The sequence below is a fragment of the Salvelinus namaycush genome, unplaced genomic scaffold, assembly GCF_016432855.1.
Source record: "Salvelinus namaycush isolate Seneca unplaced genomic scaffold, SaNama_1.0 Scaffold2568, whole genome shotgun sequence".
Classification (NCBI taxonomy): domain Eukaryota; kingdom Metazoa; phylum Chordata; class Actinopteri; order Salmoniformes; family Salmonidae; genus Salvelinus; species Salvelinus namaycush.
This window is the reverse complement of record NW_024059417.1, coordinates 1-27,500: the sequence shown is the minus strand read 5'-3', so window position 1 is coordinate 27,500 and position 27,500 is coordinate 1. Positions and strand designations below refer to the sequence as shown.

The following is a 27,500-nucleotide window of genomic DNA, read 5'->3' as shown; positions in this document are numbered from 1 at the left end:
AGGGCCAAACGCCCCCATTCTCATCGACGGGGCTGTAGTGGAGTGGGTTGAGAGTTTCAAGTTCCTTGGCGTCCACATCACCAACAAACTATCATGGTCCAAACACACCAAGAAAGTCATGAAGAGGGCACGACAACACCTCAGGAGACTGAAAAGATTTGGCATGGGTCCCCAGATCCTCCAAAAATTCTACAGCTGCACCATTGAGAGCATCCTGACCAGTTGCATCACCGCCTGGTATGGCAATTGCTCGGCCTCCGACCGTAAGACGCTACAGAGGGTAGTGTGTACAGCCCAGTACATCACTGGGGCCAAGCTTCCTGCCATCCAGGACCTACATACTAGGCGATGTCAGTGGAAGGCCCTACAATTTGTCAAAGACTCCAGCCGCTCTAGTCATAGACTGTTCTCTCTGCTACCGCACGGCAAGCGTTACCGGAGTGCCAAGTCTAGGTCTAAAAGGCTCGTTAACAGCTTCTACCTCTAAGCCATAAGACTGCTGAACAAGACTGCAACCAATTACCTTCAGAAGTCACGTAATTAGTTAAATAAAGTCCACCTGTGTGCAATCTAAGTGTTACATGATCTCTCACATGATCTCAGTATATATACACTTGTTCTGAAAGGCCCCAGAGTCTGCAACACCACCAAGCAAGCGGCACCATGAAGACCAAGGAGCTCTCCAAACAGGTCAGGGACAAAGTTGTGGAGAAAGCCATTGCTTAAAGAAAGAAATTTGCGAACACGTTTGGTGTTCGCCAAAAGGCATGTGGGAGACTCTCCAAACATATGGAAGAAGGTAATCTGGTCAGATGAGACTAAAATTGAGCTTTTTGGCCATCAAGGAAAACGCTATGTCTGGCGTAAACCCAACACATCTCATCACCCCATCATGCTGTGGGGATGTTTTTCATCGGCAAGGACTGGGAAACTGGTCAGAATTGAAAGAATGATAGATGATGCTAAATACAGGGAAATTCTTGAGGGAAACCTATTTCAGTCTTCCAGAGATTTGAGACTGGGACGGAGGTTCACCTTCCAGCATGACAATGACCCTAAGCATACTGCTAAAGCAACACTTGACTGGTTTAAGGGGAAACATTTAAATACATGTCTTGGAATGGCCTAGTCAAAGCCCAGACCTCAATCCAATTGAGAATCGGTGGTATGACTTAAAGATTGCTGTACACCAGCGGAACCCATCCAACTTGAAGGAGCTGGAGCAGTTTTGCCTTGAAGAATGGGCAAAAATCCCAGTGGCTAGATGTGCCAAGCATATAGAGACATACCCCAAGAGACTTGCATCTGTAATTGCTGCAAAAGGTGGCTCTACAAAGTATTGACTTTGAGGGGGTGAATAGTTATGCACGCTCCAGTTTTCAGTTTTTTTGTCTTATTTCTTGTTTGTTTTACAATAAAAACATATTTTGCATCTTCAGAGTGGTAGGCATGTTGTGTAAATCAATGATACAAACCCCCCCAAAAATCTATTTTAATTTCAGGTTGTAAGGCAACAAAATAAGAAAAATGTCAAGGGGGGTGAATACTTTCGCAAGCCACTGTACATATACAAATTACCTCGACTAACCTGTACCCCCGCACATTGACTCGGTATTTTAGTTTATTTAGTAAATATTTTCTTACCTCTATTTTCTTAAACTGCATTGTTGGTTAAGGGCTCGTAAGTAAGCATTTCACGGCAAGGTTGTATTCGGCGCATGTGACAAATATATATTGATTTGATTTGAATTGCCATCTGCAGTTCTTACACAGAAAATCTAATATTCATCTGATATTCATCAGCATTCTGAATATTCATCAGCATTATGAATATGCATCTAATATTCACCGGTATTCTTAATATTCATCGGCATTCTGAATATTCATCAGCATTCTGACTTTTCATCTAATATTCATCAGCATTCTGAATATTCATCGGCATTCTTAATATCTATCTAATATTAATCAGCATTCTTAATATTCATCTCATATTCATCTAATATTCATCCGCATTCTGAATATTCATCTGCATTCTTAATATTCATCTAATATTCATCAGCATTCTGAATATTCATCTAATATTCATCAGCATTCTTAATATTCATCTACTATTTGTCCCCATTCTTAATATTCATCTCATATTCATCTAATATTCATCAGCATTTTGAATATTCATCCAATATTCATCTGCATTCTTAATATTTCTACTTTCACGGTGGACAAAATCACATTTCCTGGCATTTCTATGTAGCAGTCTGAGTGTACAGAATACTGATCCTATCTCTGGAAAAATACTGGAAACTATATCTGGAATACTACTGGAAACTATCTCTGGAATACTACTGGAAACTATATCTGGAAAAATACTGCAAACTATATCTGGAATACTACTGGAAACTATCTCTGGAAAAATACTGGAAACTATATCTGGAATACTACTGGAAACTATATCTGGAATACTACTGGAAACTATATCTGGAATACTACTGGAAACTATATCTGGAATACTACTGGAAACTATATCTGGAATACTACTGGAAACTATATCTGGAATACTACTGGAAACTATATCTGGAATACTACTGGAAACTATATCTGGAAAAATACTGGAAACTATATCTGGAATACTACTGGAAACTATATCTGGAATACTACTGGAAACTATATCTGGAAAAATACTGGAAACTATATCTGGAATACTACTGGAAACTATATCTGAAAAAATACTGGAAACTATATCTGGAAAAATACTGGAAACTATATCTGGAAAACTACTGGAAACTATATCTGGAAAAATACTGGAAACTATATTTGGAAAAATACTGGAAACTATATCTGGAAAAATACTGGAAACTATATCTGGAAAAATACTGGAAACTATATCTGGAAAAATACTATAAACTATCTCATGAAAATCAATAAATTGTCCAAATAAGGGAAAGTAGAGCAGACTGAACCGCTGGTGTTACTGAGACCACTGTCCCCTGCTGCTCTGTCCTGTAATGTTACTGAGACCACTGTCCCCTGCTGCTCTGTCCTGTAATGTTACTGAGACCACTGTCCCCTGCTGCTCTGTCCTGTAATGTTACTGAGACCACTGCCCCCTGCTGCTCTGTCCTGTAATGTTACTGAGACCACTGTCCCCTGCTGCTCAGTCCTGTAATGTTACTGAGACCACTGTCCCCTGCTGCTCTGTCCTGTAATGTTACTGAGACCACTGTCCCCTGCTGCTCTGTCCTGTAATGTTACTGAGACCACTGTCCCCTGCTGCTCTGTCCTGTAATGTTACTGAGACCACTGTCCCCTGCTGCTCTGTCCTGTAATGTTACTGAGACCACTGTCCCCTGCTGCTCTGTCCTGTAATGTTACTGAGACCACTGTCCCCTGCTGCTCTGTCCTGTAATGTTACTGAGACCACTGTCCCCTGCTGCTCTGTCCTGTAATGTTACTGAGACCACTGTCCCCTGCTGCTCTGTCCTGTAATGTTACTGAGACCACTGTCCCCTGCTGCTCAGTCCTGTAATGTTACTGAGACCACTGTCCCCTGCTGCTCTGTCCTGTAATGTTACTGAGACCACTGTCCCCTGCTGCTCTGTCCTGTAATGTTACTGAGACCACTGTCCCCTGCTGCTCTGACCTGTTTCGTGTTTGCGTTTGTGCCGTGTGTGTGCATGGATGAATCTTGAATATGTTTCTAGAGCATCTATCTCTGTCTCTAGAGCTGGGTCGGTGAATGATTGACTGTGAATGGTTAACTTGCTGACTGGTTGGCCATCTTGTAAATTATTAATGTGTCTCTATCTCTGTCTGTGTTCCAATGTCACAGGGAGATTAGTTACAACACATGTCACAACACATGTCACACTCATACACGACTCAGTCACTAGCTGTATGACTCATACACGACTCAGTCACTAGCTGTATGACTGAAACACGACTCAGTCACTAGCTGTATGACTGAAACACGACTCAGTCACTAGCTGTATGACTCATACACGACTCAGTCACTAGCTGTATGACTCATACACGACTCAGTCATTAGCTGTATGACTGAAACACGACTCAGTCACTAGCTGTATGACTCATACACGACTCAGTCACTAGCTGTATGACTCATACACGACTCAGTCACTAGCTGTATGACTCATACACGACTCAGTCACTAGCTGTATGACTGAAACACGACTCAGTCACTAGCTGTATGACTGAAACACGACTCAGTCACTAGCTGTATGACTCATACACGACTCAGTCACTAGCTGTATGACTGAAACACGACTCAGTCACTAGCTGTATGACTGAAACACGACTCAGTCACTAGCTGTATGACTGAAACACGACTCAGTCACTAGCTGTATGACTGAAACACGACTCAGTCACTAGCTTTATGACTCATACACGACTCAGTCACTATCTGTATGACTCATACACGACTCAGTCACTAGCTGTATGACTGAAACACGACTCAGTCACTAGCTGCATGACTGAAACACGACTCAGTCACTAGCTGTATGACTTATACACGACTCAGTCACTAGCTGTACGACTCATACACGACTCAGTCACTAGCTGTATGACTCATACACGACTCAGTCACTAGCTGTATGACTGAAACACGACTCAGTCACTAGCTGTATGACTCATACACGACTCAGTCACTAGCTGTATGACTGAAACACGACTCAGTCACTAGCTGTATGACTGAAACACGACTCAGTCACTAGCTGTATGACTCATACACGACTCAGTCACTAGCTGTATGACTCATACACGACTCAGTCACTAGCTGTATGACTCATACACGACTCAGTCACTAGCTGTATGACTGAAACACGACTCAGTCACTAGCTGTATGACTGAAACACGACTCAGTCACTAGCTGTATGACTCATACACGACTCAGTCACTAGCTGTATGACTCATACACGACTCAGTCACTAGCTGTATGACTGAAACACGACTCAGTCACTAGCTGTATGACTGAAACACGACTCAGTCACTAGCTGTATGACTCATACACGACTCAGTCACTAGCTGTATGACTCGTACACGACTCAGTCACTAGCTGTATGACTGAAACACGACTCAGTCACTAGCTGTATGACTGAAACACGACTCAGTCACTAGCTGTATGACTCATACACGACTCAGTCACTAGCTGTATGACTCATACACGACTCAGTCACTAGCTGTATGACTCATACACGACTCAGTCACTAGCTGTATGACTCATACACGACTCAGTCACTAGCTGTATGACTCATACACGACTCAGTCACTAGCTGTATGACTCATACACATATTGACTTGCTCTCCTTTTGTCTTCTTCTCTCCCTCCCTTTGTATCTCTCTTTGTCTCTCCTTTCTTTCCTCTCTCTATCCCTTCTCTCTCTCTCCTCCCCCCCGCTCTCTATCCCTTCTCTCTCTCTCTCTCCTTCCCCGTTTCCCCCCCCCCCTCTCTCACGCTCTCTCTCTCTCCCGCTTTCCCCCCTACTCTCTCTGTTGATCCATCTCTCTCTCGCTCCCTCTCATGCTGTCTCTCTCTCCCTCACCCCCCCCTCTGTCTCTCTCTCTCTCTCCCTCACCCCCCCTCTATCTCTCTCTCTCTCTCTCTCTCTCTCTCTCTCTCTCTCTCTCTCTCTCTCTCTCTCTCTCTCTCTCTCTCATGCTCTCTCTCTCTCCCCCCTCTTTCTTTGTCGATCCATCTCTCTCTCGCTCTCTCCAGTCAGAAGCTCACCCTGGTCAAAGAGATGCTGGCGGGGTGTGGGGCAGGTACATGTCAGGTGAGTGGCTTGTGAGGTGCGGGGAAGGTACAGTTGATGTCGAAAGTTTACATACACCTTAGCCAAATACATTTAAACTCAGTTTTTCACAATTCCTGACATTAAATCCTAGTATAAATTCCCTGTCTTAGGTCAGTTAGGATCACCACTTTATTTTAAGAATGTGAAATGTCAGAATAATATTAGAGAGAATGATTTATTTCAGCTTTTATTTCTTTCATCACATTCCCAGTGGGTCAGAAGTTTACATACACTCAAATAGTATTTGGTAGCATTGCCTTTAATTTTTTTTACTTGGGTCAAACATTTCAGGTAGCCTTCCACAAGATTCCCACAATAAGTTGGGTGAATTTTGAGCTGGTGTACCTGAGTCAGGTTTATAGGCCTCCTTGCTCGCACACGCTTTTTCAGTTCTGCCCACAAATCTTCTATGGGATTGAGGTCAGGGCTTTGTGATGGCCACTCCAATACCTTGACTTTGTTGTCCTTAAGCCATTTTGCCACAACTTTGGAAGTATGCTTGGGGTCATTGTCCATTTGGAAGACCCATTTGTGACCAAGCTTTAACTTCCTGACTGATGTCTTGAGATGTTGCTTCAATATGTCCACATAATTGTCCTTCCTCATGATGCCATCTATTTTGCGAAGAGCACCAGTCCCTCCTGCAGCAAAGCACCCCCACAACATGATGCTGCCACCCCCGTGCTTCACAGTTGGGATGGTGATCTTCGGCTTGCAAGCCTCCCCCTTTTTCCTCCAAACATAAAAATGTTCATTATGGCCAAACAGTTATATTTTTGTTTCATCAGACCAGAGGACATTTCTCCAAAAAGTACGATCTTTGTCCCCATGTGCAGTTGCAAAGCGTAGTCTGGCTTTTTTATGGAGGTTTTGGAGCAGTGGCTTCTTCCTTGCTGAGTGGCCTTTCAGGTTATGTCAATATAGGACTAGTTTTACTGTGGATATAGATACTTTTGTACCTGTTTCCTCCAGCAACTTCACAAGATCCTTTGCTGTTGTTCTGGAATTGATTTGCACTTTTCACACCAAAGTACGTTCATCCTTAGGAGACAGAACACATCGCCTTCCTGAGCGGTATGACGGCTGCGTGGTCCCATGGTGTTTATACTTGCGTACTATTGTTTGTACAGATGAACGTGGTACCTTCAGGTGTTTGGAAATTGCTCCCAAGGATGAACCAGACTTGTGGAGGTCTACAATTTTTTTTCTGAGGTCTTGGCTGATTTCTTTTGATTTTCCCATGATGTCAAGCAAAGAGGCACTGTTTGAAGGTAGGCCTTGAAATATATCCACAGGTACACCTCCAATTGACTCAATTTATGTCAATTAGCCTATCAGAAGCTTCTAAAGCCATGACATCATTTTCTGGAATTTTCCAAGCTGTTTAAAGGCACAGTAAACTTAGTGTATGTAAACTTCCGACTACAACTGTTCATGTCAGAGAAGTGAAGACAAGTTCTCTCTTAATGATACATCCTGTTCCCCATCTGGAGATACAGCCTACAGCACACACACACACACACACACACACACACACACACACACACACACACACACACACACACACACACACACACACACACACACACACACACACACACACACACACACACACACACACACACACACACTTCCTCAGCCATCAGCAGAAGTGCCATCTTCCCCCCACAGTCTGTCTCATTCTGATTTGCAACGGACACCCTATTCCCTGCACAGTGCGCTACGTAGTGCAAAGGTAGTGCACTATCTAGGCAACAGGATGGTTTCTGGGACCAGCCTCAGTGTGTACCCAGACACCACTAGGCATCAGCTGTTGACCTCTCTGTTGACCTCTATGTTGACCTCTCTAGTTCTCTAAAGAATTTAACTGATGGACTGAGATGAAAATAAACGCAGCGATCTTTAGACATTGTCTAATGGTCGCAAAAGGTTTTGATTCATGATAATGTAACAGGTCTACATAACCACTATGTCTAGTCTACAGTAGGTCTACATAACCACTATGTCTAGTCTACAGTAGGTCTACATAACCACTATGTCTAGTCTACAGTAGGTCTACATAACCACTATGTCTAGTCTACAGTAGGTCTACATAACCACTATGTCTAGTCTACAGTAGGTCTACATAACCACTATGTCTAGTCTACAGTAGGTCTACATAACCACTATGTCTAGTCTACAGTAGGTCTACATAACCACTATGTCTAGTCTACAGTAGGTCTACATAACCACTATGTCTAGTCTACAGTAGGTCTACATAACCACTATGTCTAGTCTACAGTAGGTCTACATAACCACTATGTCTAGTCTACAGTAGGTCTACATAACCAATATGTCTAGTCTACAGTAGGTCTACATAACCACTATGTCTATTCTACAGTAGGTCTACATAACCACTATGTCTAGTCTACAGTAGGTCTACATAACCACTATGTCTAGTCTACAGTAGGTCTACATAACCACTATGTCTAGTCTACAGTAGGTCTACATAACCACTATGCCTAGTCTACAGTAGGTCTACATAACCACTATGTCTAGTCTACAGTAGGTCTACATAACCACTATGCCTAGTCTTCAGTAGGTCTACATAACCACTATGTCTAGTCTACAGTAGGTCTACATAACCACTATGTCTAGTCTACAGTAGGTCTACATAACCACTATGTCTAGTCTACAGTAGGTCTACATAACCACTATGTCTAGTCTACAATAGGTCTACATAACCACTATGTCTAGTCTACAATAGGTCTACATAACCACTATGTCTAGTGTACAATAGGTCTACATAACCACTATGTCTAGTGTACAGTAGGTCTACATAACCACTATGTCTAGTCTACAATAGGTCTACATAACCACTATGTCTAGTCTACAGTAGGTCTACATAACCACTATGTCTAGTGTACAGTAGGTCTACATAACCACTATGTCTAGTCTACAGTAGGTCTACATAACCACTATGTCTAGTCTACAGTAGGTCTACATAACCACTATGTCTAGTGTACAGTAGGTCTACATAACCACTATGTCTAGTGTACAGTAGGTCTACATAACCACTATGTCTAGTCTACAGTAGGTCTACATAACCACTATGTCTAGTCTACAGTAGGTCTACATAACCACTATGTCTAGTCTACAGTAGGTCTACATAACCACTATGCCTAGTCTACAGTAGGTCTACATAACCACTATGTCTAGTGTACAGTAGGTCTACATAACCACTATGTCTAGTCTACAGTAGGTCTACATAACCACTATGTCTAGGTCTCCACAGCATGTCGTCTGCAGCTTGTATGAAGGACAGAGAGCTCTGGCATGTCATCAATAAGCACATTGCGCCGCCATAAGCAAGTTGACAACTCAGCAGGTGATCTAGGATTCACAAGTCCTGCTGGCCAGACAGACACAGTGGGACAATAAAGTATTCATTAGCTCAGCTGTTCTGGACTGGTGGTAACAGTCAGATAAGGACTTGCAGGTCATTGGACCCTGAGCACGGTGTGTGTGTGTGTGTATGTGTGTGTGTGTGTGTGTGTGTGTGTGTTAATGATGCACGGGTTGACTCATAACCTGCTGTCCCTGCGGTTATATCCACGTGTGCAGGCGGGTATAGAGTCATGAAATATTGTGTGGATGAAGGGCGGGTTTAATAAAGAGAAAACGATGCATATGATGATATATCCTTTTTCTTGTTCAGTTAATATCTATAGGTTACATTGAGGTTTTCCTTCAGTGCACAAGCCTAAGCTTTAGGGCCTAACTGTACTCGAGCCACACATGTTTACACGCCAATCACCAAACGCTTTCGGTAACTAGGGCAGAAAAAGTTAATGTCGCTCCACTGAGGCAAAAAAAAAAAAAAAAGGGGGGCGGAGTTGAATTCAGGAAGAGAAAAGCTGCCCAATGGGAGGCTTGAAAAGGGAGGACCAGAATAATGTTTGGTGAAGTGGTAAAAACAGGATGATAGCAGTGTGGCTGTGTTGTTAGGATGATGTGTGATGATTGTGAGGCGCGATTACAATTGGACAGTCAGGACTTCAAACAGGCCTATGGCACGTCAAAGGAACTGGACTGTTCAGGCGGAATAGTAACCTAACTGAACTCTGGACCCTGACTGTACGTTTATAACCTCTCATATAATATTAACTGTAGGTTTATAACCTCTCATATGAACTGTAGGTCTATAACCTCTCATATAATATGAACTGTAGGTCTATAACCTCTCATATAATATGAACTGTAGGTCTATAACCTCTCATATAATATGAACTGTAGGTCTATAACCTCTCATATAATATGAACTGTAGGTCTATAACCTCTCATATAATATGAACTGTAGGTTATAACCTCTCATATAGTCTAATATTAACTCTTGCAAAATTAAGCATTTCTGGCAGTAAAATGATACACCAGATGTACATTTTGACTAGGGAACAGGAGTGTAGAATTATGATTTATGTCTTTCAGCATCTTGATAGAATGAATCGGTAGTTAGGGACTGTCTGTAAAGATGCTACAGTATCTTTATCAGCATCATAACAGCTGATAGTATTTCAACCACAGTTAGGGACTGTCTGTAAAGATGCTGCAGTATCTGTATCAGCATTATAACAGCTGATAGTATTTCAACCACAGTTAGGGACTGTCTGTAAAGATGCTGCAGTATCTTTATCAGCATCATAACAGCTGATAGTATTTCAACCACAGTTAGGGACTGTCTGTAAAGATGCTACAGTATCTTTATCAGCATTATAACAGCTGATAGTATTTCAACCACAGTTAGGGACTGTCTGTAAAGATGCTGCAGTATCTTTATCAGCATCATAACAGCTGATAGTATTTCAACCACAGTTAGGGACTGTCTGTAAAGATGCTGCAGTATCTTTATCAGCATCATAACAGCTGATAGTATTTCAACCACAGTTAGGGACTGTCTGTAAAGATGCTACAGTATCTTTATCAGCATTATAACAGCTGATAGTATTTCAACCACAGTTAGGGACTGTCTAAAGATGCTGCAGTATCTTTATCAGCATCATAACAGCTGATAGTATTTCAACCACAGTTAGGGACTGTCTGTAAAGATGCTACAGTATCTTTATCAGCATCATAACAGCTGATAGCATTTCAACCACAGTTAGGGACTGTCTGTAAAGATGCTACAGTATCTTTATCAGCATCATAACAGCTGATAGTATTTCAACCACAGTTAGGGACTGTCTGTAAAGATGCTGCAGTATCTTTATCAGCATCATAACAGCTGGTAGTATTTCAACCACAGTTAGGGACTGTCTGTAAAGATGCTACAGTATCTTTATCAGCATCATACCAGCTGATAGTATTTCAACCACAGTTAGGGACTGTCTGTAAAGATGCTGCAGTATCTTTATCAGCATCATAACAGCTGATAGCATTTCAACCACAGTTAGGGACTGTCTGTAAAGATGCTGCAGTATCTTTATCAGCATCATAACAGCTGATAGTATTTCAACCACAGTTAGGGACTGTCTGTAAAGATGCTGCAGTATCTTTATCAGCATCATAACAGCTGATAGTATTTCAACCACAGTTAGGGACTGTCTGTAAAGATGCTGCAGTATCTTTATCAGCATCATAACAGCTGATAGTATTTCAACCACAGTTAGGGACTGTCTGTAAAGATGCTGCAGTATCTTTATCAGCATCATAACAGCTGATAGTATTTCAACCACAGTTAGGGACTGTCTGTAAAGATGCTGCAGTATCTTTATCAGCATCATAACAGCTGGTAGTATATAATATGCATCCAAGCCGAACTGAAATCTGATCAAGAAACATGTTGGGTTGTTTTCACTGCTTTTAATTTCCTTAAAACCGGTCAAACTGATGTCATTTCCTGTTTATAAAAAACATTTTTTTTTAGTTATTGCATTGAATGTGTGCTGTGCGAGTGAAGCAGAGATGACAGAGAACTTTATAGATGTCACTTAGATTGAAGCATTCATCGATTTATGACACTATTCTGGGTTAATTTAGTCTTCTGGTACAGAAGATAAACTGCATGTATCTAATTACATACATGTTGATTAACAAATAGCCTACCAAAATATCTGAAATTATAAGCAGAAACATATTTAAATTAGGCTTTAAAAAAAATAATTCCCGCACCCCCTGTCAAAAGTATTTGTTTCGGCGTCTCTGACTGTACAGCACATTCCCAGCCGCGTCCTCAGAACATGCGCAGACCAGCTGGCTGGTGTGTTTAAGGACATATTCAATCAATCCTTATCCCAGTCTGCTGTTCCCACATGCTTCAAGAGGGCCACCATTGTTCCTGCTCCCAAGAAAGCTAAGGTAACTGAGCTAAACGACTACCGCCCCGTAGCACTCACTTCCGTCATCATGAAGTGCTTTGAGAGACTAGTCAAGGACCATATCACCTCCACCCTACCTGACACCCTAGACCCACTCCAATTTGCTTACCGACGCAATAGGTCCACAGACGACGCAATCGCAACCACACTGCACACTGCCCTAACCCATCTGGACCAGAGGAATACCTATGTGAGAATGCTGTTCATCGACTACAGCTCAGCATTTAACACCATAGTACCCTCCAAACTCGTCATCAAGCTCGAGACCCTGGGTCTCGACCCCGCCCTGTGCAACTGGGTCCTGGACTTCCTGACGGGCCGCCCCCAGGTGGTGAGGGTAGGTAACAACATCTCCACCCCGCTGATCCTCAACACTGGGGCCCCACAAGGGTGCGTTCTGAGCCCTCTCCTGTACTCCCTGTTCACCCACGACTGCGTGGTCATGCACGCCTCCAACTCAATCATCAAGTTTGCGGACGACACTACAGTGGTAGGCTTGATTACCAACAACGACGAGACGGCCTACAGGGAGGAGGTGAGGGCCCTCGGAGTGTGGTGTCAGGAAAATAACCTCACACTCAACATCAACAAAACAAAGGAGATGATTGTGGACTTCAGGAAACAGCAGAGGGAGCACCCCCCTATCCACATCGACGGGACAGTAGTGGAGAAGGTGGAAAGTTTTAAGTTCCTCGGTGTACACATCACGGACAAACTGAATTGGTCCACCCACACAGACAGTGTGGTGAAGAAGGCGCAGCAGCGCCTCTTCAACCTCAGGAGGCTGAAGAAATTCGGCTTGTCACCAAAAGCACTCACAAACTTCTACAGATGCACAATTGAGAGCATCCTGTCGGGCTGTATCACCGCCTGGTACGGCAACTGCTCCGCCCACAACCGTAAGGCTCTCCAGAGGGTAGTGAAGTCTGCACAACGCATCACCGGGGGCAAACTACCTGCCCTCCAGGACACCTACACCACCCGATGTCACAGGAAGGCCATAAAGATCATCAAGGACAACAACCACCCGAGCCACTGCCTGTTCACCCCGCTATCATCCAGAAGGCGAGGTCAGTACAGGTGCATCAAAGCAGGGACCGAGAGACTGAAAAACAGCTTCTATCTCAAGGCCATCAGACTGTTAAACAGCCACCACTAACATTTAGTGGCCGCTGCCAACATACTAACTCAACTCCAGCCACTTTAATAATGGGAATTGATGGAAATTATGTAAAAATGTATCACTAGCCACTTTAAACAATGCCACTTTATGTTTACATACCCTACATTACTCATCTCATATGTATATACTGTACTCTATACCATCTACTGCATCTTGCCTATGCCGTACTGTACCATCACTCATTCATATATCTTTATGTACATATTCTTTATCCCTTTACACTTGTGTGTATAAGGTAGTAGTTGTGGAATTGTTAGGTTAGATTACTTGTTGGTTATTACTGCATTGTCGGAACTAGAAGCACAAGCATTTCGCTACACTCGCATTAACATCTGCTAACCATGTGTATGTGACAAATAAAATTTGATTTGATTTGATTTTCTATAGTCCTATATGGCGGGGTAGGGTTGGGTGCGGGATTATCACAAAGGCTAAAGTCGGGCGGTTGCAGATGAGTTATTAGCAAATGTGGGCGAGTGCGGGTGAACAAACAGCTGACCCTCGCATCACTACTGTGTGTGTGATTGTGTGTGTGTGCGTGACTGTGTGCGTGCGTGTGTGTGTTTGTGTGTATCTGTGTCATAGTGTAATAGCCTACCTGTAGTTCATTAGGCCGAAGCCAGCTAGCGCAATACTGCCCAGGGAACACTAGATTAGATTAGATTAGGAGTAGTATTAACTGGCCATCTCACCTTTAATCCCGTTAACCAGTTACTACAGCCCGGATTACACAGGAAAAACAAGTGTGTATAAGTTAATGGTATCCGTAGTGTGGTCTAGCTCTTGGACCTATTTGTAATACAAATAGGAGCTAGTGAGTTGTTAGCTATTAGCACATTGATGTCCGGTAGGTCGTAGCCTAGCCTAGCTCCTGGACTTATTGGTTACACTGTAGAGTTGCTAATGCTAGCTATTAGTTAATGGTATTGTATATGTTAGGCCATAGCCTAGCCTAGCCTAGCTCCTGGACCTATTGGTACACTGCAGAGTTGCTAATGCTAGCTATTAGTTCATGGTATTGTATATGTTAGGCCGTAGCCTAGCCTAGCTTAGCTCCTGGACATATTGGTACACGGCAGAGCTGCTAATGCTAGCTATTAGCTGTAAGGAGGTTGTATGTCTTATTTTTTTTTACTCCAGATACAAACTATGTTTGTGGACCAATTTATGGGTGAATTGTGAAAAGCTATCCAAGGATTGTTTCATAAAGTTGTGTTTTTATTGAGTAATATTGATTCTTGTAGAATACATTTAATTTAGTTCCGTATTGTTCCATGTTGTTTCATATTGTTATAGTGTTCTATATTGTTATAGTGTTCTATATTGTTATAGTGTTCTACATTGTTATAGTGTTCTATATAGTTATAGTGTTCTATATTGTTATAGTGTTCTATATTGTTATAGTGTTCTATATTGTTATAGTGTTCTACATTGTTATAGTGTTCTATATTGTTTTAGTGTTCTATATTGTTATAGTGTTCTATATTGTTATAGTGTTCTATATTGTTTTAGTGTTCTATATTGTTATAGTGTTCTATATTGTTGTAATGTTCTATATTGTTATAGTGTTCTACATTGTTATAGTGTTCTATATTGTTTTAGTGTTCTATATTGTTATAGTGTTCTATATTGTTATAGTGTTCTATATTGTTTTAGTGTTCTATATTGTTATAGTGTTCTATATTGTTGTAATGTTCTATATTGTTATAGTGTTCTACATTGTTATAGTGTTCTATATAGTTATAGTATTCTATATTGTTGTAATGTTCTATATTGTTATAGTGTTCTACATTGTTATAGTGTTCTATATTGTTTTAGTGTTCTATATTGTTATAGTGTTCTATATTGTTATAGTGTTCTATATGGTTATAGTGTTCTATATTGTTATAGTGTTCTATATTGTTGTAATGTTCTATATTGTTATAGTGTTCTACATTGTTATAGTGTTCTATATTGTTATAGTGTTCTATATCGTTATAGTGTTCTATATCGTTATAGTGTTCTATATTGTTATAGTGTTCTATATTGTTACAGTGTTCTATATTGTTATAGTGTTCTATATTGTTATAGTGTTCTATATTGTTATAGTGTTCTATATTGTTACAGTGTTCTATATTGTTATAGTGTTCCATATTTTTATAGTGTTCTGTATTGTTATAGTGTTCTATATAGTTATAGTGTTATAGTGTTCTATAGTGTAATAGTGTTCTATATTGTTATAGTGTTCTATATTGTTATAGTGTTCTATATTGTTATAGTGTTATAGTGTTCTATATTGTTTTAGTGTTCTATATTGTTATAGTGTTCTATATTGTTATAGTGTTCTATATGGTTATAGTGTTCTATATTGTTATAGTGTTCTATATAGTTATAGTGTTCTATATAATTATAGTGTTCTATATAGTTATAGTGTTCTATATAGTTATAGTGTTCTATATAGTTATAGTGTTCTATATAGTTTTAGTGTTCTATATTGTTTTAGTGTTCTATATTTTTATAGTGTTCCATATTGTTATAGTGTTCTATATAGTTATAGTGTTCTATATAGTTATAGTGTTCTATATTTTTACAGTGTTCCATATTGTTATAGTGTTCTATATTTTTATAGTGTTCCATATTGTTATAGTGTTCTATATAGTTATAGTGTTCTATATAGTTATAGTGTTCTATATAGTTATAGTGTTCTATATTGTTATAGTGTTCTATATTTTTATAGTGTTCCATATTGTTATAGTGTTCTATATTGTTATAGTGTTCTATATTGTTATAGTGTTCTATATAGTTATAGTGTTCTATATTGTTATAGTGTTCTATATTGTTATAGTGTTCTATATTGTTATAGTGTTCTATATAGTTATAGTGTTCTATATTGTTATAGTGTTCTATATTGTTATAGTGTTCTATATAGTTATAGTGTTCTATATAGTTATAGTGTTCTATATTGTTATAGTGTTCTATATTGTTATAGTGTTCTATATAGTTATAGTGTTCTATATAGTTATAGTGTTCTATATAGTTATAGTGTTCTATATAGTTATAGTGTTCTATATAGTTATATTGTTATAGTGTTCTATATAGTTATAGTGTTCTATATAGTTATAGTGTTCTATATTGTTATAGTGTTCTATATAGTTATAGTGTTCTATAGTGTTATAGTGTTCTATATTGTTACAGTGTTCTATATTGTTATAGTGTTCTATATTGTTATAGTGTTCTATAGTGTTATAGTGTTCTATATTGTTATAGTGTTCTATATTGTTATAGTGTTCTATATTGTTATATTGTGATAGTGTTCTATATTGTTATATTGTTATAGTGTTCTATATTGTTATAGTGTTCTATATTGTTATAGTGTTCTATATTGTTATAGTGTTCTATATAGTTATAGTGTTCTATATAGTTATAGTGTTCTATATAGTTATAGTCTTCTATATAGTTATAGTGTTCTATATAGTTATAGTGTTCTATATTGTTATAGTGTTCTATATTGTTATAGTGTTCTTAACTATGAAGTTGTTCATTTTCTTAGCTTTATCCCTCAAAAACAGACACATAAATATATTCTGTAGATCATGAGCATGTTATCTTCGATATGTACCCACTGTTCCTCTTAAGTGCATTTAACTATATGTTACAAGTAAAAGCCTTGGGTAGTGAGTTGTATGTCCCTACTATTAGCATGCATTGATAGCCTCATTGTAAGATGCACCGTGTAACACAAATAGGACCTACTGAGTTGACAGCTATAATGTCCTTGCTTATGTCCTTGCTACTCTCATGGTAAGATACACTTTTAACCATTGCTCTTGTGTAGTGTTGGTGTAGTTTAGTGTTGTGTAGTGTTGGTGTAGTTTAGTGTTGTGTAGTGTTGTGTAGTGTTGTGTAGTGTTGTGTAGTGTTGTGTAGTGTTGGTTTAGTGTTGTGTAGTTTAGTGTAGTGTTGTGTTGGTTTAGTGTAGTGTTGTGTAGTTTAGTGTTGTGTAGTGTTGGTGTAGTTTAGTGTTGTGTAGTGTTGGTGTAGTTTAGTGTTGTGTAGTGTTGTGTAGTGTTGTGTAGTGTTGTGTAGTGTTGGTTTAGTGTTGTGTAGTTTAGTGTAGTGTTGTGTTGGTTTAGTGTAGTGTTGTGTAGTTTAGTGTTGTGTAGTGTTGGTGTAGTTTAGTGTTGTGTTGGTTTAGTGTAGTGTTGTGTAGTTTAGTGTTGTGTAGTGTTGGTGTAGTTTGGTGTAGTGTTGTGTAGTGTTGGTTTAGTGTAGTGTTGTGTAGTTTAGTGTTGTGTAGTGTTGGTGTAGTGTTGGTGTAGTTAGTGTAGTGTTGTGTAGTGTTGTGTAGTTTAGTGTTGTGTAGTTTAGTGTAGTATTGTGTAGTTTAGTGTTGTGTAGTTTAGTGTAGTGTTGTGTAGTTTAGTGTTGTGTTGTGTTGGTGTAGTTTAGTGTTGTGTAGTTTAGTGTAGTGTTGTGTAGTTTAGTGTTGTGTTGTGTTGGTTTAGTGTAGTGTTGTGTAGTTTAGTGTTGTGTAGTGTTGGTTTAGTGTAGTGTTGTGTAGTTTAGTGTTGTGTAGTGTTGGTGTAGTGTTGGTGTAGTTTAGTGTAGTGTTGTGTAGTTTAGTGTAGTTTAGTGTTGTGTTGGTGTAGTTTAGTGTTGTGTTGGTTTAGTGTAGTGTTGTGTAGTGTAGTGTAGTGTTGTGTAGTTTAGTGTAGTGTTGTGTTGGTTTAGTGTAGTGTTGTGTAGTGTAGTTTAGTGTGGTGTAGTTTAGTGTAGTTTAGTGTAGTGTTGTGTAGTTTAGTGTAGTGTAGTGTTGTGTAGTGTAGTTTAGTGTGGTGTAGTTTAGTGTAGTGTTGTGTTGGTTTAGTGTAGTGTTGTGTAGTGTAGTTTAGTGTGGTGTAGTTTTTATTATTATTTTTTATTTCACCTTTATTTAACCAGGTAGGCAAATTGAGAACACGTTCTCATTTACAATTGCGACCTGGCCAAGATAAAGCAAAGCAGTTCGATACATACAACAACACATAGTTACACATGGAGTAAAACAAACATACAGTCAATAATACAGTAGAAAAATAAGTCTATATACAATGTGAGCAAGTGAGGTGAGATAAGGGAGGTGAAGGCAAACAAAATATATATAAAAATAAATAAAAATATAAAAAGGCCATGGTGGAAGGCCAGTAGGTAAAGAGGTAGTTGTTTGGGCTAAATTATAGATGGGCTATGTACAGGTGCAGTAATCTATGAGCTGCTCTGACAGCTGGTGCTTAAAGCTAGTGAGGGAGATAAGTGTTTCCAATTTCAGAGATTTTTGTAGTTCGTTCCAGTCATTGGCAGCAGAGAACTGGAAGGAGAGGCGGCCAAAGGAAGAATTGGTTTTGGGGGTGACCAGAGAGATATACCTGCTGGAGCGCGTGCTACAGGTAGGTGCTGCTATGGTGACCAGCGAGCTGAGATAAGGGGGGACTTTACCTAGCAGGGTCTTGTAGATGACCTGGAGCCAGTGGGTTTGGCGACGAGTATGAAGCGAGGGCCAGCCAACGAGAGTGTACAGGTCGCAGTGGTGGGTAGTGTAAGGGGCTTTGGTGACAAAACGGATGGCACTGTGATAGACTGCATCCAATTTATTGAGTAGGGTATTGGAGGCTATTTTGTAAATGACATCACCGAAGTCGAGGATTGGTAGGATGGTAAGTTTTACAAGGGTATGTTTGGCAGCATGAGTGAAGGATGCTTTGTTGCGGAATAGGAAGCCAATTCTAGATTTAACTTTGGATTGGAGATGTTTGATGTGAGTCTGGAAGGAGAGTTTACAGTCTAACCAGACACCTAGGTATTTGTAGTTGTCCACATATTCTAAGTCAAAGCCGTCTATAGTAGTGATGTTGGATAGGCGGGCAGGTGCAGGCAGCGATCGGTTGAAGAGCATGCATTTAGTTTTACTTGTATTTAAGAGCAATTGGAGGCCACGGAAGGAGAGTTGTATGACTTTGAAGCTCGTCTGGAGGGTTGTTAACACAGTGTCCAAAGAAGGGCCAGAAGTATACAGAATGGTGTTGTCTGTGTAGAGGTGGATCAGAGACTCACCAGCAGCAAGAGCGACATCATTGATGTATACAGAGAAGAGAGTCGGTCCAAGAATTGAACCCTGTGGCACCCCCATAGAAACTGCCAGAGGCCCGGACAACAGACCCTCCGATTTGACACACTGAACTCGATCAGAGAAGTAGTTGGTGAACCAGGCGAGGCAATCATTAGAGAAACCAAGGCTGTCGAGTCTGCCGATGAGGATGTGGTGATTGACAGAGTCAAAAGCCTTGGCCAGGTCAATGAATACGGCTGCACAGTATTGTTTCCTATCGATGGCGGTTAAGATATCGTTTATGACCTTGAGCGTGGCTGAGGTGCACCCATGACCAGCTCTGAAACCAGATTGCATAGCGGAGAAGGTATGGTGGGATTCGAAATGGTCGGTAATCTGTTTGTTAACTTGGCTTTCGAAGACCTTAGAAAGGCAGGGTAGGATAGATATAGGTCTGTAGCAGTTAGGGTCAAGAGTGTCCCCCCCTTTGAAGAGGGGGATAACCGCAGCTGCTTTCCAATCTTTGGGAATCTCAGACGACACGAAAGAGAGGTTGAAAAGGCTAGTAATAGGGGTGGCAACAATTTCAGCAGATAGTTTTAGAAAGAAAGGGTCCAGATTATCTAGCCCGGCTGATTTGTAAGGGTCCAGATTTTGCAGCTCTTTCAGAACATCAGCTGACTGTATTTGGGAGAAAGAGAAATGGGGAAGGCTTGGGCGAGTTGCTGTGGGGGGTGCAGTGCTGTTGACCGGGGTAGGGGTAGCCAGGTGGAAAGCATGACCAGCCGTAGAAAAATGCTTATTGAAATTCTCAATTATAGTGGATTTGTCGGTGGTGACAGTGTTTCCTATCTTCAGTGCAGTTGGAAGCTGGGAGGAGGTGTTCTTATTCTCCATGGACTTTACAGTGTCCCAGAACTTTTTTGAGTTTGTGTTGCAGGAAGCAAATTTCTGCTTGAAAAAGCTAGCCTTGGCTTTTCTAACTGCCTGTGTATATTGGTTCCTAGCTTCCCTGAAAAGTTGCATATCACGGGGGCTGTTCGATGCTAATGCAGAACGCCATAGGATGTTTTTCTGTTGGTTAAGGGCAGTCAGGTCAGGAGAGAACCAAGGGCTATATCTGTTCCTGGTTCTAAATTTCTTGAATGGGGCATGCTTATTCAAGATGGTGAGGAAGGCATTTAAAAAAATATCCAGGCATCCTCTACTGACGGGATAAGATCAATATCCTTCCAGGATACCTCGGCCAGGTCGATTAGAAAGGCCTGCTCGCTGAAGTGTTTCAGGGAGCGTTTGACAGTGATGAGTGGAGGTCGTTTGACCGCTGACCCATTAAAGATGCAGGCAATGAGGCAGTGATCGCTGAGATCTTGGTTGAAAACAGCAGAGGTGTATTTGGAGGGCAAGTTGGTTAGGATGATATCTATGAGGGTACCTGTGTTTACGGAATTGGGGTGGTACCTGGTAGGTTCATTGATTGAGGGCATCAAGCTTGGATTGTAGGATGGCTGGGGTGTTAAGCATGTTCCAATTTAGGTCGCCTAGCAGCACGAGCTCTGAAGATACATGGGGGGCAATCAGTTCACATATGGTGTCCAGAGCACAGCTGGGGGCAGAGGGTGGTCTATAGCAGGCGGCAACGGTGAGAGACTTGTTTTTAGAGAGGTGGATTTTTAAAAGTAGAAGTTCAAATCTACTGCAAATCTTTGCAGTAGATTGCAACACCGCCCCCTTTGGCCGTTCTATCTTGTCTGAAAATGTTGTAATTAGGGATGAAAATGTCAGAATTTTTGGTGGTCTTCCTAAGCCAGGATTCAGACACGGCTAAAACATCCGGGTTGGCAGAGTGTGCTAAAGCAGTGAACAAAACAAACTTAGGGAGGAGGCTTCTAATGTTAACATGCATGAAACCAAGGCTATTACGGTTACAGAAGTCATCAAAAGAGAGCGCCTGGGGAATAGGAGTGGAGCTAGGTACTGCAGGGCCTGGGTTCACCTCTACATCACCAGAGGAACAGAGGAGGAGTAGGATAAGGGTACGGCTAAAAGCTATGAGAATTGGTCGTCTAGAACGTCTAGAACAGAGAGTAAAAGGAAGTTTCTGGGGGCGATAAAATAGCTTCAAGGAATAATGTACAGACAAAGGTATGGTAGGATGTGAATACAGTGGAGGTAAACCTAGGTATTGAGTGATGATGAGAGAGATATTGTCTCTAGAAACATCATTGAAACCAGGTGATGTCATCGCATATGTGGGTGGTGGAACTGAAAGGTTGGATATGGTATAGTGAACAGGGCTAGAGGCTCTACAGTGAAATAAGCCAATAAACACTAACCAGAACAGCAATGGACAAGGCATATTTACATTAAGGAGAGGCATGCTTAATCGAGTGATCATAAGGGTCCAGTGAGTAGAGGTTGGTTGGGGTCACGGCGATCCAGACAGCTGGCCGGGTAGATGGCTATCGGTAGCAAGATAGCATAGGATGGAAGTCTATTTATTTTTTTTAGACACCTCGTGCATTTCCGTCGGTAGATTAGTGGGGTTCCGTGTGGTAGAGGGGATCAATCCAATTGGCAAAATAGATATAGTGACCCAAGAAAAATTGTCCGATATACTTATTCAGATAGCAGCCGATAAGACAGCTAACGATTAGCGGGCCCCAGATGAGCGTTCAGGTAACGTTGCGACGGAGGTGCCAGTTGGATAACTCCCTCGGGCAGATAATGTCGGCAGTCAGTCGTGAAGGCCCGATGGGGCTCCGCATCTGCAGCAACAACAAAACAAAACAAAAAAACGGGTCCGGATAGGTGACTGTAGCCCAGGAATGGCTGATGGAACTCCTCAGCTGGCTAGCTTCGGAATAATTTAAGTTTGCTCCGGGATCGACGTAAGCCAATAGTCACACGGTTTGCAGCTAGCTAGCTGCGAAATCAAGGTGCAAACGTCCAGAGCCTGCGGCTGAAATCCGGGGACACTGAGAAAAATAGGCCCGGTATGCTCCGGTCCGAGTCGCGTTGCACAAAAGTGCCGATAGATTATCGAGCTAAAGGAATAGCTGAAGACCACAAAACGTGGGCAGCTGAAACACCAACGCTAGCCAGCAAACCGGCTAACTTCTGGGCAGCTTCAGATCAGCTACTGGCTAGCTTCTAGTTAGCTTCTGGGTAGCTTCCGGCTAGCTTCTGGCTAGTTTCGGCCGGCTTCTGATTAGCCTCTGGCTAGCTACCACTGTGGATTTTCAGATTTGAGGTAAATAATACTTTTTTTTTTGTAATTGGTGAGGCGGGTTGCAGGAAAGCTTTTGTAGTTGAGTTCTTGGATAATAAAATATATAAAGATATGCGAAGAAAGGTGTAAATATATATGTATACAGGACACGACAATACGAGGACAAAAAAAGACGTCTGAACTGCTATGCCATCTTGGAACGTGTTTACATGGAGTTTACATGGAGTCTTAAGTAATAAATGCCTATCTATGCCCTAGAAAATATCCCAAGATATCCCCTGGCGTCTTCATGTAAGCCTATACATACCCCTGGTTATCACACTTGACCAAATGTTCCTGTCAGATATAGTGGTTTTTCATCTTGTATTTCTGTTTATCGTCACAGGTTATCGTCACGACTCCTATGGAGATGTTGAAGATTCAGCTTCAAGATGCTGGGAGAATTGGTAAGAGATTTAGAGAGATGGAGGAGAGTCAGTAAGAGATAGTGGGGAATCAGTATGAGATAGATAGAGGATAATCAGTATGAGATAGATAGTGGAGAACCAGTAAGAGAGATAGATAGTGGAGAACCAGTAAGAGATAGATAGTGGAGAACCAGTAAGAGAGATAGATAGTGGAGAACCAGTAAGAGATAGATAGAGGATAATCAGTAAGAGATAGAGGAGAATCAGTAAGAGATAGAGGAGAATCAGTAAGAGATAGAGGAGAATCAGTAAGAGAGATAGATAGAGGAGAATCAGTAAGAGATAGATAGAGGAGAATCAGTATGAGATGAGGACAATCAGTAAGAGATAGATAGTGGAGAATCAGAAGAGATAGATAGAGGATAATCAGTAAGAGATAGATAGTGGAGAATCAGTAAGAGATAGAGGAGAATCAGTAAGAGATAGATAGTGGGGAATCAGTATGAGATAGATAGTGGAGAATCAGTAAGAGATAGATAGAGGAGAATCAGTAAGAGATAGATAGAGGAGAATCAGTAAGAGATAGATAGAGGGGAATCAGTATGAGATAGTGGGGAATCAGTAGGAGATAGATAGTGGAGAATCAGTAAGAGATAGATAGTGGAGAATCAGTAAGAGATAGATAGAGGAGAATCAGTAAGAGATGAGGAAAATCAGTAAGAGATAGATAGAGGATAATCAGTAAGAGATAGATAGAGGAGAATCAGAAGAGATAGATAGTGGAGAACCAGTAAGAGAGAGAGAGTGGAGAATCAGTAAGAGATAGATAGAGGATAATCAGTAAGAGATAGATAGTGGAGAATCAGTAAGAGATAGATAGAGGATAATCAGTAAGAGATAGATAGTGGAGAACCAGTAAGAGATAGATAGAGGATAATCAGTAAGAGATAGATAGAGGATAATCAGTAAGAGATAGATAGTGGAGAATCAGAAGAGATAGATAGTGGAAAATCAGAAGAGATAGATAGAGGATAATCAGTAAGAGATAGATAGTGGAGAATCAGAAGAGATAGATAGTGGAGAATCAGAAGAGATAGATAGAGGATAATCAGTAAGAGATAGATAGTGGAGAATCAGTAAGAGATAGATAGAGGAGAATCAGTAAGAGATAGAGGATAATCAGTAAGAGATAGATAGAGGAGAATCAGTAAGAGAGAGATAGTGGAGAATCAGTAAGAGATAGATAGTGGGGAATCAGTAGGAGATAGATAGTGGAGAATCAGTAAGAGATAGATAGTGGAGAATCAGTAAGAGATGAGGACAATCAGTAAGAGATAGAGGATAATCAGTAAGAGATAGATAGAGGAGAATCAGTGAGAGATAGATAGAGGAGAATCAGTATGAGATAGAGGAGAATCAGTAAGAGATAGTGGAGAATCAGTAAGAGATAGATAGAGGAGAATCAGTAAGAGATAGATAGTGGAGAATCAGTAAGAGATAGTGGAGAATCAGTAAGATATAGTGGAGAATCAGTAAGAGATAGATAGAGGAGAATCAGTATGAGATAGATAGTGGAGAACCAGTACGAGATAGATAGAGATGGAGGAGGATCACTGGGAGGTTTAGAGAGAAATTGAGGAGGATCGGTAAGAGATGTAGGGCTCCATTAAATCCATATTACGGAAGGTCTGTATTACAGCGTGATTTAAATTTAAAGGCAATGTTCTCGCTTTAGTGGAGACGCCGTTCACTGTAAACGCTGCAGATGTCGGCTCAATAGGAAATGACTCAATAGGAAATTACCATTACATTTCTCTATCAGTGATACAGACTGAATAGAACCATTTAGAGAGATGGGAAACCAGTCTGTAAGATATTTAGAGAGATGGAGGAGGATTGGTAAGAGAGAGAGGGAGCTGCAAAATGGAAGGGTCACTAGTGTTGAAATATGGATAAATTCTGCCCCCGTGTGGTCAATTTTGGATCCACATAAGGATCCTACCTACTGTACTGTCTAATCTCGTCAGTCCCCTTGTTGTATTTGCCGACCATTACACGCTCAGTGACTTATTCACGCATTCCATGTGGTAACAGCCTGCCGTTATAATGCATTATGATGCAGTTATAATGCATTGTAAGACTTTACATGAGCAAGTACAAACCCTTATTAAAGTATTATCTTGCCTAAATAGCTGCAAACTGGATGGATGGGTGGGTGGGCGGGTGGATACTATATTGTCCACAGACAGAACAGAAAAGTTAGTGCAAAAATAGTAAAATTCTTCCTTAACAAATCAACTATCAGAACAGGTCAGTGCTAGTAAGAGAATAAAATATATTTCGATGAAGTAGAGGAAAATCGGTAAGAGATTTAAGAGCTCTAACCCCATGCTGTCCCTGTCTATCCTTCTATCAGAGGCCCAGAGGAAGCTGATGCCAGAGACAGTAGTACCGGGGACCGTGCCGACCAAGTCCCCCACCGCCATGCAACTGACCAGGGAACTGCTTCAGGAGAAGGGAATCGCTGGGCTGTACAAGGGCCTGGGGGCCACACTGCTCAGGTAAACACCATAACACCACAGCCAGACAATGTTCTGACCACCACCCTCGACTCATTGGCTCATTGTATTTCCTGGATTCCTACCGTCCTCTCTCTCCTCGTCTCCTTCTCAAAATGTACGGAGGAAAAACGGTCAGAGACGAAGGGACCTTGGATCTTCTCCTCCAAGGCGTTTTGAGGAGTCGAGGAAAGAGGACGCAAGGAATCGAGGAATCAAGGAAATACAATGAAAGTCCACCCATAGATACACCGTCACACACTGCTCTGGCTACAACGCTGAGGTATGACAAAATGATAAAAACTCTCCTCTGCTCGTCTCTCCTCTCCTCTCCTCTCCTCTCCTCTCCTCTCCTCTCCTCTCCTCTCCTCTCCTCTCCTCTCCTCTCCTCTCCTCTCCCGTTCTCTCCTCTCCCGTTCTCTCCTCTCCTCTCCTCTCCTCTCCTCTCCTCTCCTCTCCTCCTCTCCCGTTCTCTCCTCTCCTCTCCTCTCCTCTCCTCTCCTCTCCTCTCCTCTCCTCTCCTCTCCTCTCCCGTTCTCTCCTCTCCCGTTCTCTCCTCTCCTCTCCTCTCCTCTCCTCTCCTCTCCTCTCCTCTCCTCTCCTCTCCTCTCCTCTCCTCTCCTCTCCTCTCCTCTCCTCTCCTCTCCTCTCCTCTCCTCTCCTCTCCTCCTCTCCCGTTCTCTCCTCTCCTCTCCTCTCCTCTCAGGGATGTTCCATTCTCCATCATCTACTTCCCTCTGTTTGCCAACCTGAACACCTTGGGGAAGAGAGGAGCGGAGGGCCCCGCCCCGTTCTATGTGTCATTCCTGGCAGGCTGTCTGGCTGGCAGCACGGCCGCTGTGGCTGTCAACCCTGTAGATGGTGAGATATAATATCCAGTATATAATTAATAATACTGTAGTAATATGGGTTGGCAGCACTGCCGCTGTCAACCCTGTAGATGGTGAGACATGGGGATTTTCTTTCAAACTTGTTATAACTTGTTATAAAGACCCTAGAATGTGTTACAATGTTATACTATTATACTACGTTATGTCTCTCTGAGTTAAAATGGTCTGTATTTTAGCCTGGATCTTACACCAATCATATGTTCTTAGTTGCATCAGTGTGTGTTGTAGTGTTCACATAGTGTTGTTGTGTATCGACAGTGATTAAGACCAGAATCCAGTCAATGAACAGAGGGAGTACAGAGGAAACTTACAGTGGGGTGACTGACTGTATCAGGTAAATCTCAACACATGGGGATTGTGGGGCATTGACGTTGTTCAGGATTCCCCCCCCCACCCCTCTCTGTTTTTTCAGGTTTTCATTCTCAAAATCACACTTTTTGTTTTGGATAAAAACATAAAAAAATGGATGTTCTAAGTATAGTACAATAAATATTACCACTTCAGGAGATTGTTGCGTGTAGTTACCCTTTCATTCAAGTGCCCATGGACCTAGCACTGTTGTTTGGTTAGCAGTGTTAACAGGGGTTTCTGTAGTACAGCCACCTAGCACTGTTGTTTGGTTAGCAGTGTTTCTGTAGTACAGCCACCTAGCACTGTTGTTTGGTTAGCAGTGTTTCTGTAGTACAGCCACCTAGCACTGTTGTTTGGTTAGCAGTGTTTCTGTAGTACAGCCACCTAGCACTGTTGTTTGGTTAGCAGTGTTTCTGTAGTACAGCCACCTAGCACTGTTGTTTGGTTAGCAGTGTTTCTGTATTACAGCCACCTAGCACTGTTGTTTGGTTAGCAGTGTTTCTGTATTACAGCCACCTAGCACTGTTGTTTGGTTAGCGGTGTTTCTGTAGTACAGCCACCTAGCACTGTTGTTTGGTTAGCGGTGTTTCTGTAGTACAGCCACCTAGCACTGTTGTTTGGTTAGCAGTGTTTCTGTAGTACAGCCACCTAGCACTGT

At 41.4% G+C, this 27,500-nt stretch overlaps 1 protein-coding gene across 1 annotated transcript in view; it reads left to right on the top strand.

The window, feature by feature from the left end:
- Nucleotides 1-26,829, top strand: part of LOC120039144 (mitochondrial glutamate carrier 1-like) — a gene marked incomplete at its 5' end in the record, with an annotated part of 33,884 nt that extends 7,055 nt beyond the window's left edge. Inside the window, 5 exons of the mRNA XM_038984663.1 lie at nt 5,726-5,783; nt 23,022-23,082; nt 25,460-25,604; nt 26,308-26,462; nt 26,750-26,829. Of these exons, the coding sequence (XP_038840591.1) occupies nt 5,726-5,783; nt 23,022-23,082; nt 25,460-25,604; nt 26,308-26,462; nt 26,750-26,829 (499 nt within the window). The remainder of the gene's footprint in view (nt 1-5,725; nt 5,784-23,021; nt 23,083-25,459; nt 25,605-26,307; nt 26,463-26,749) is intronic.
- Between the last annotated feature and the right edge of the window lie 671 nt (nt 26,830-27,500).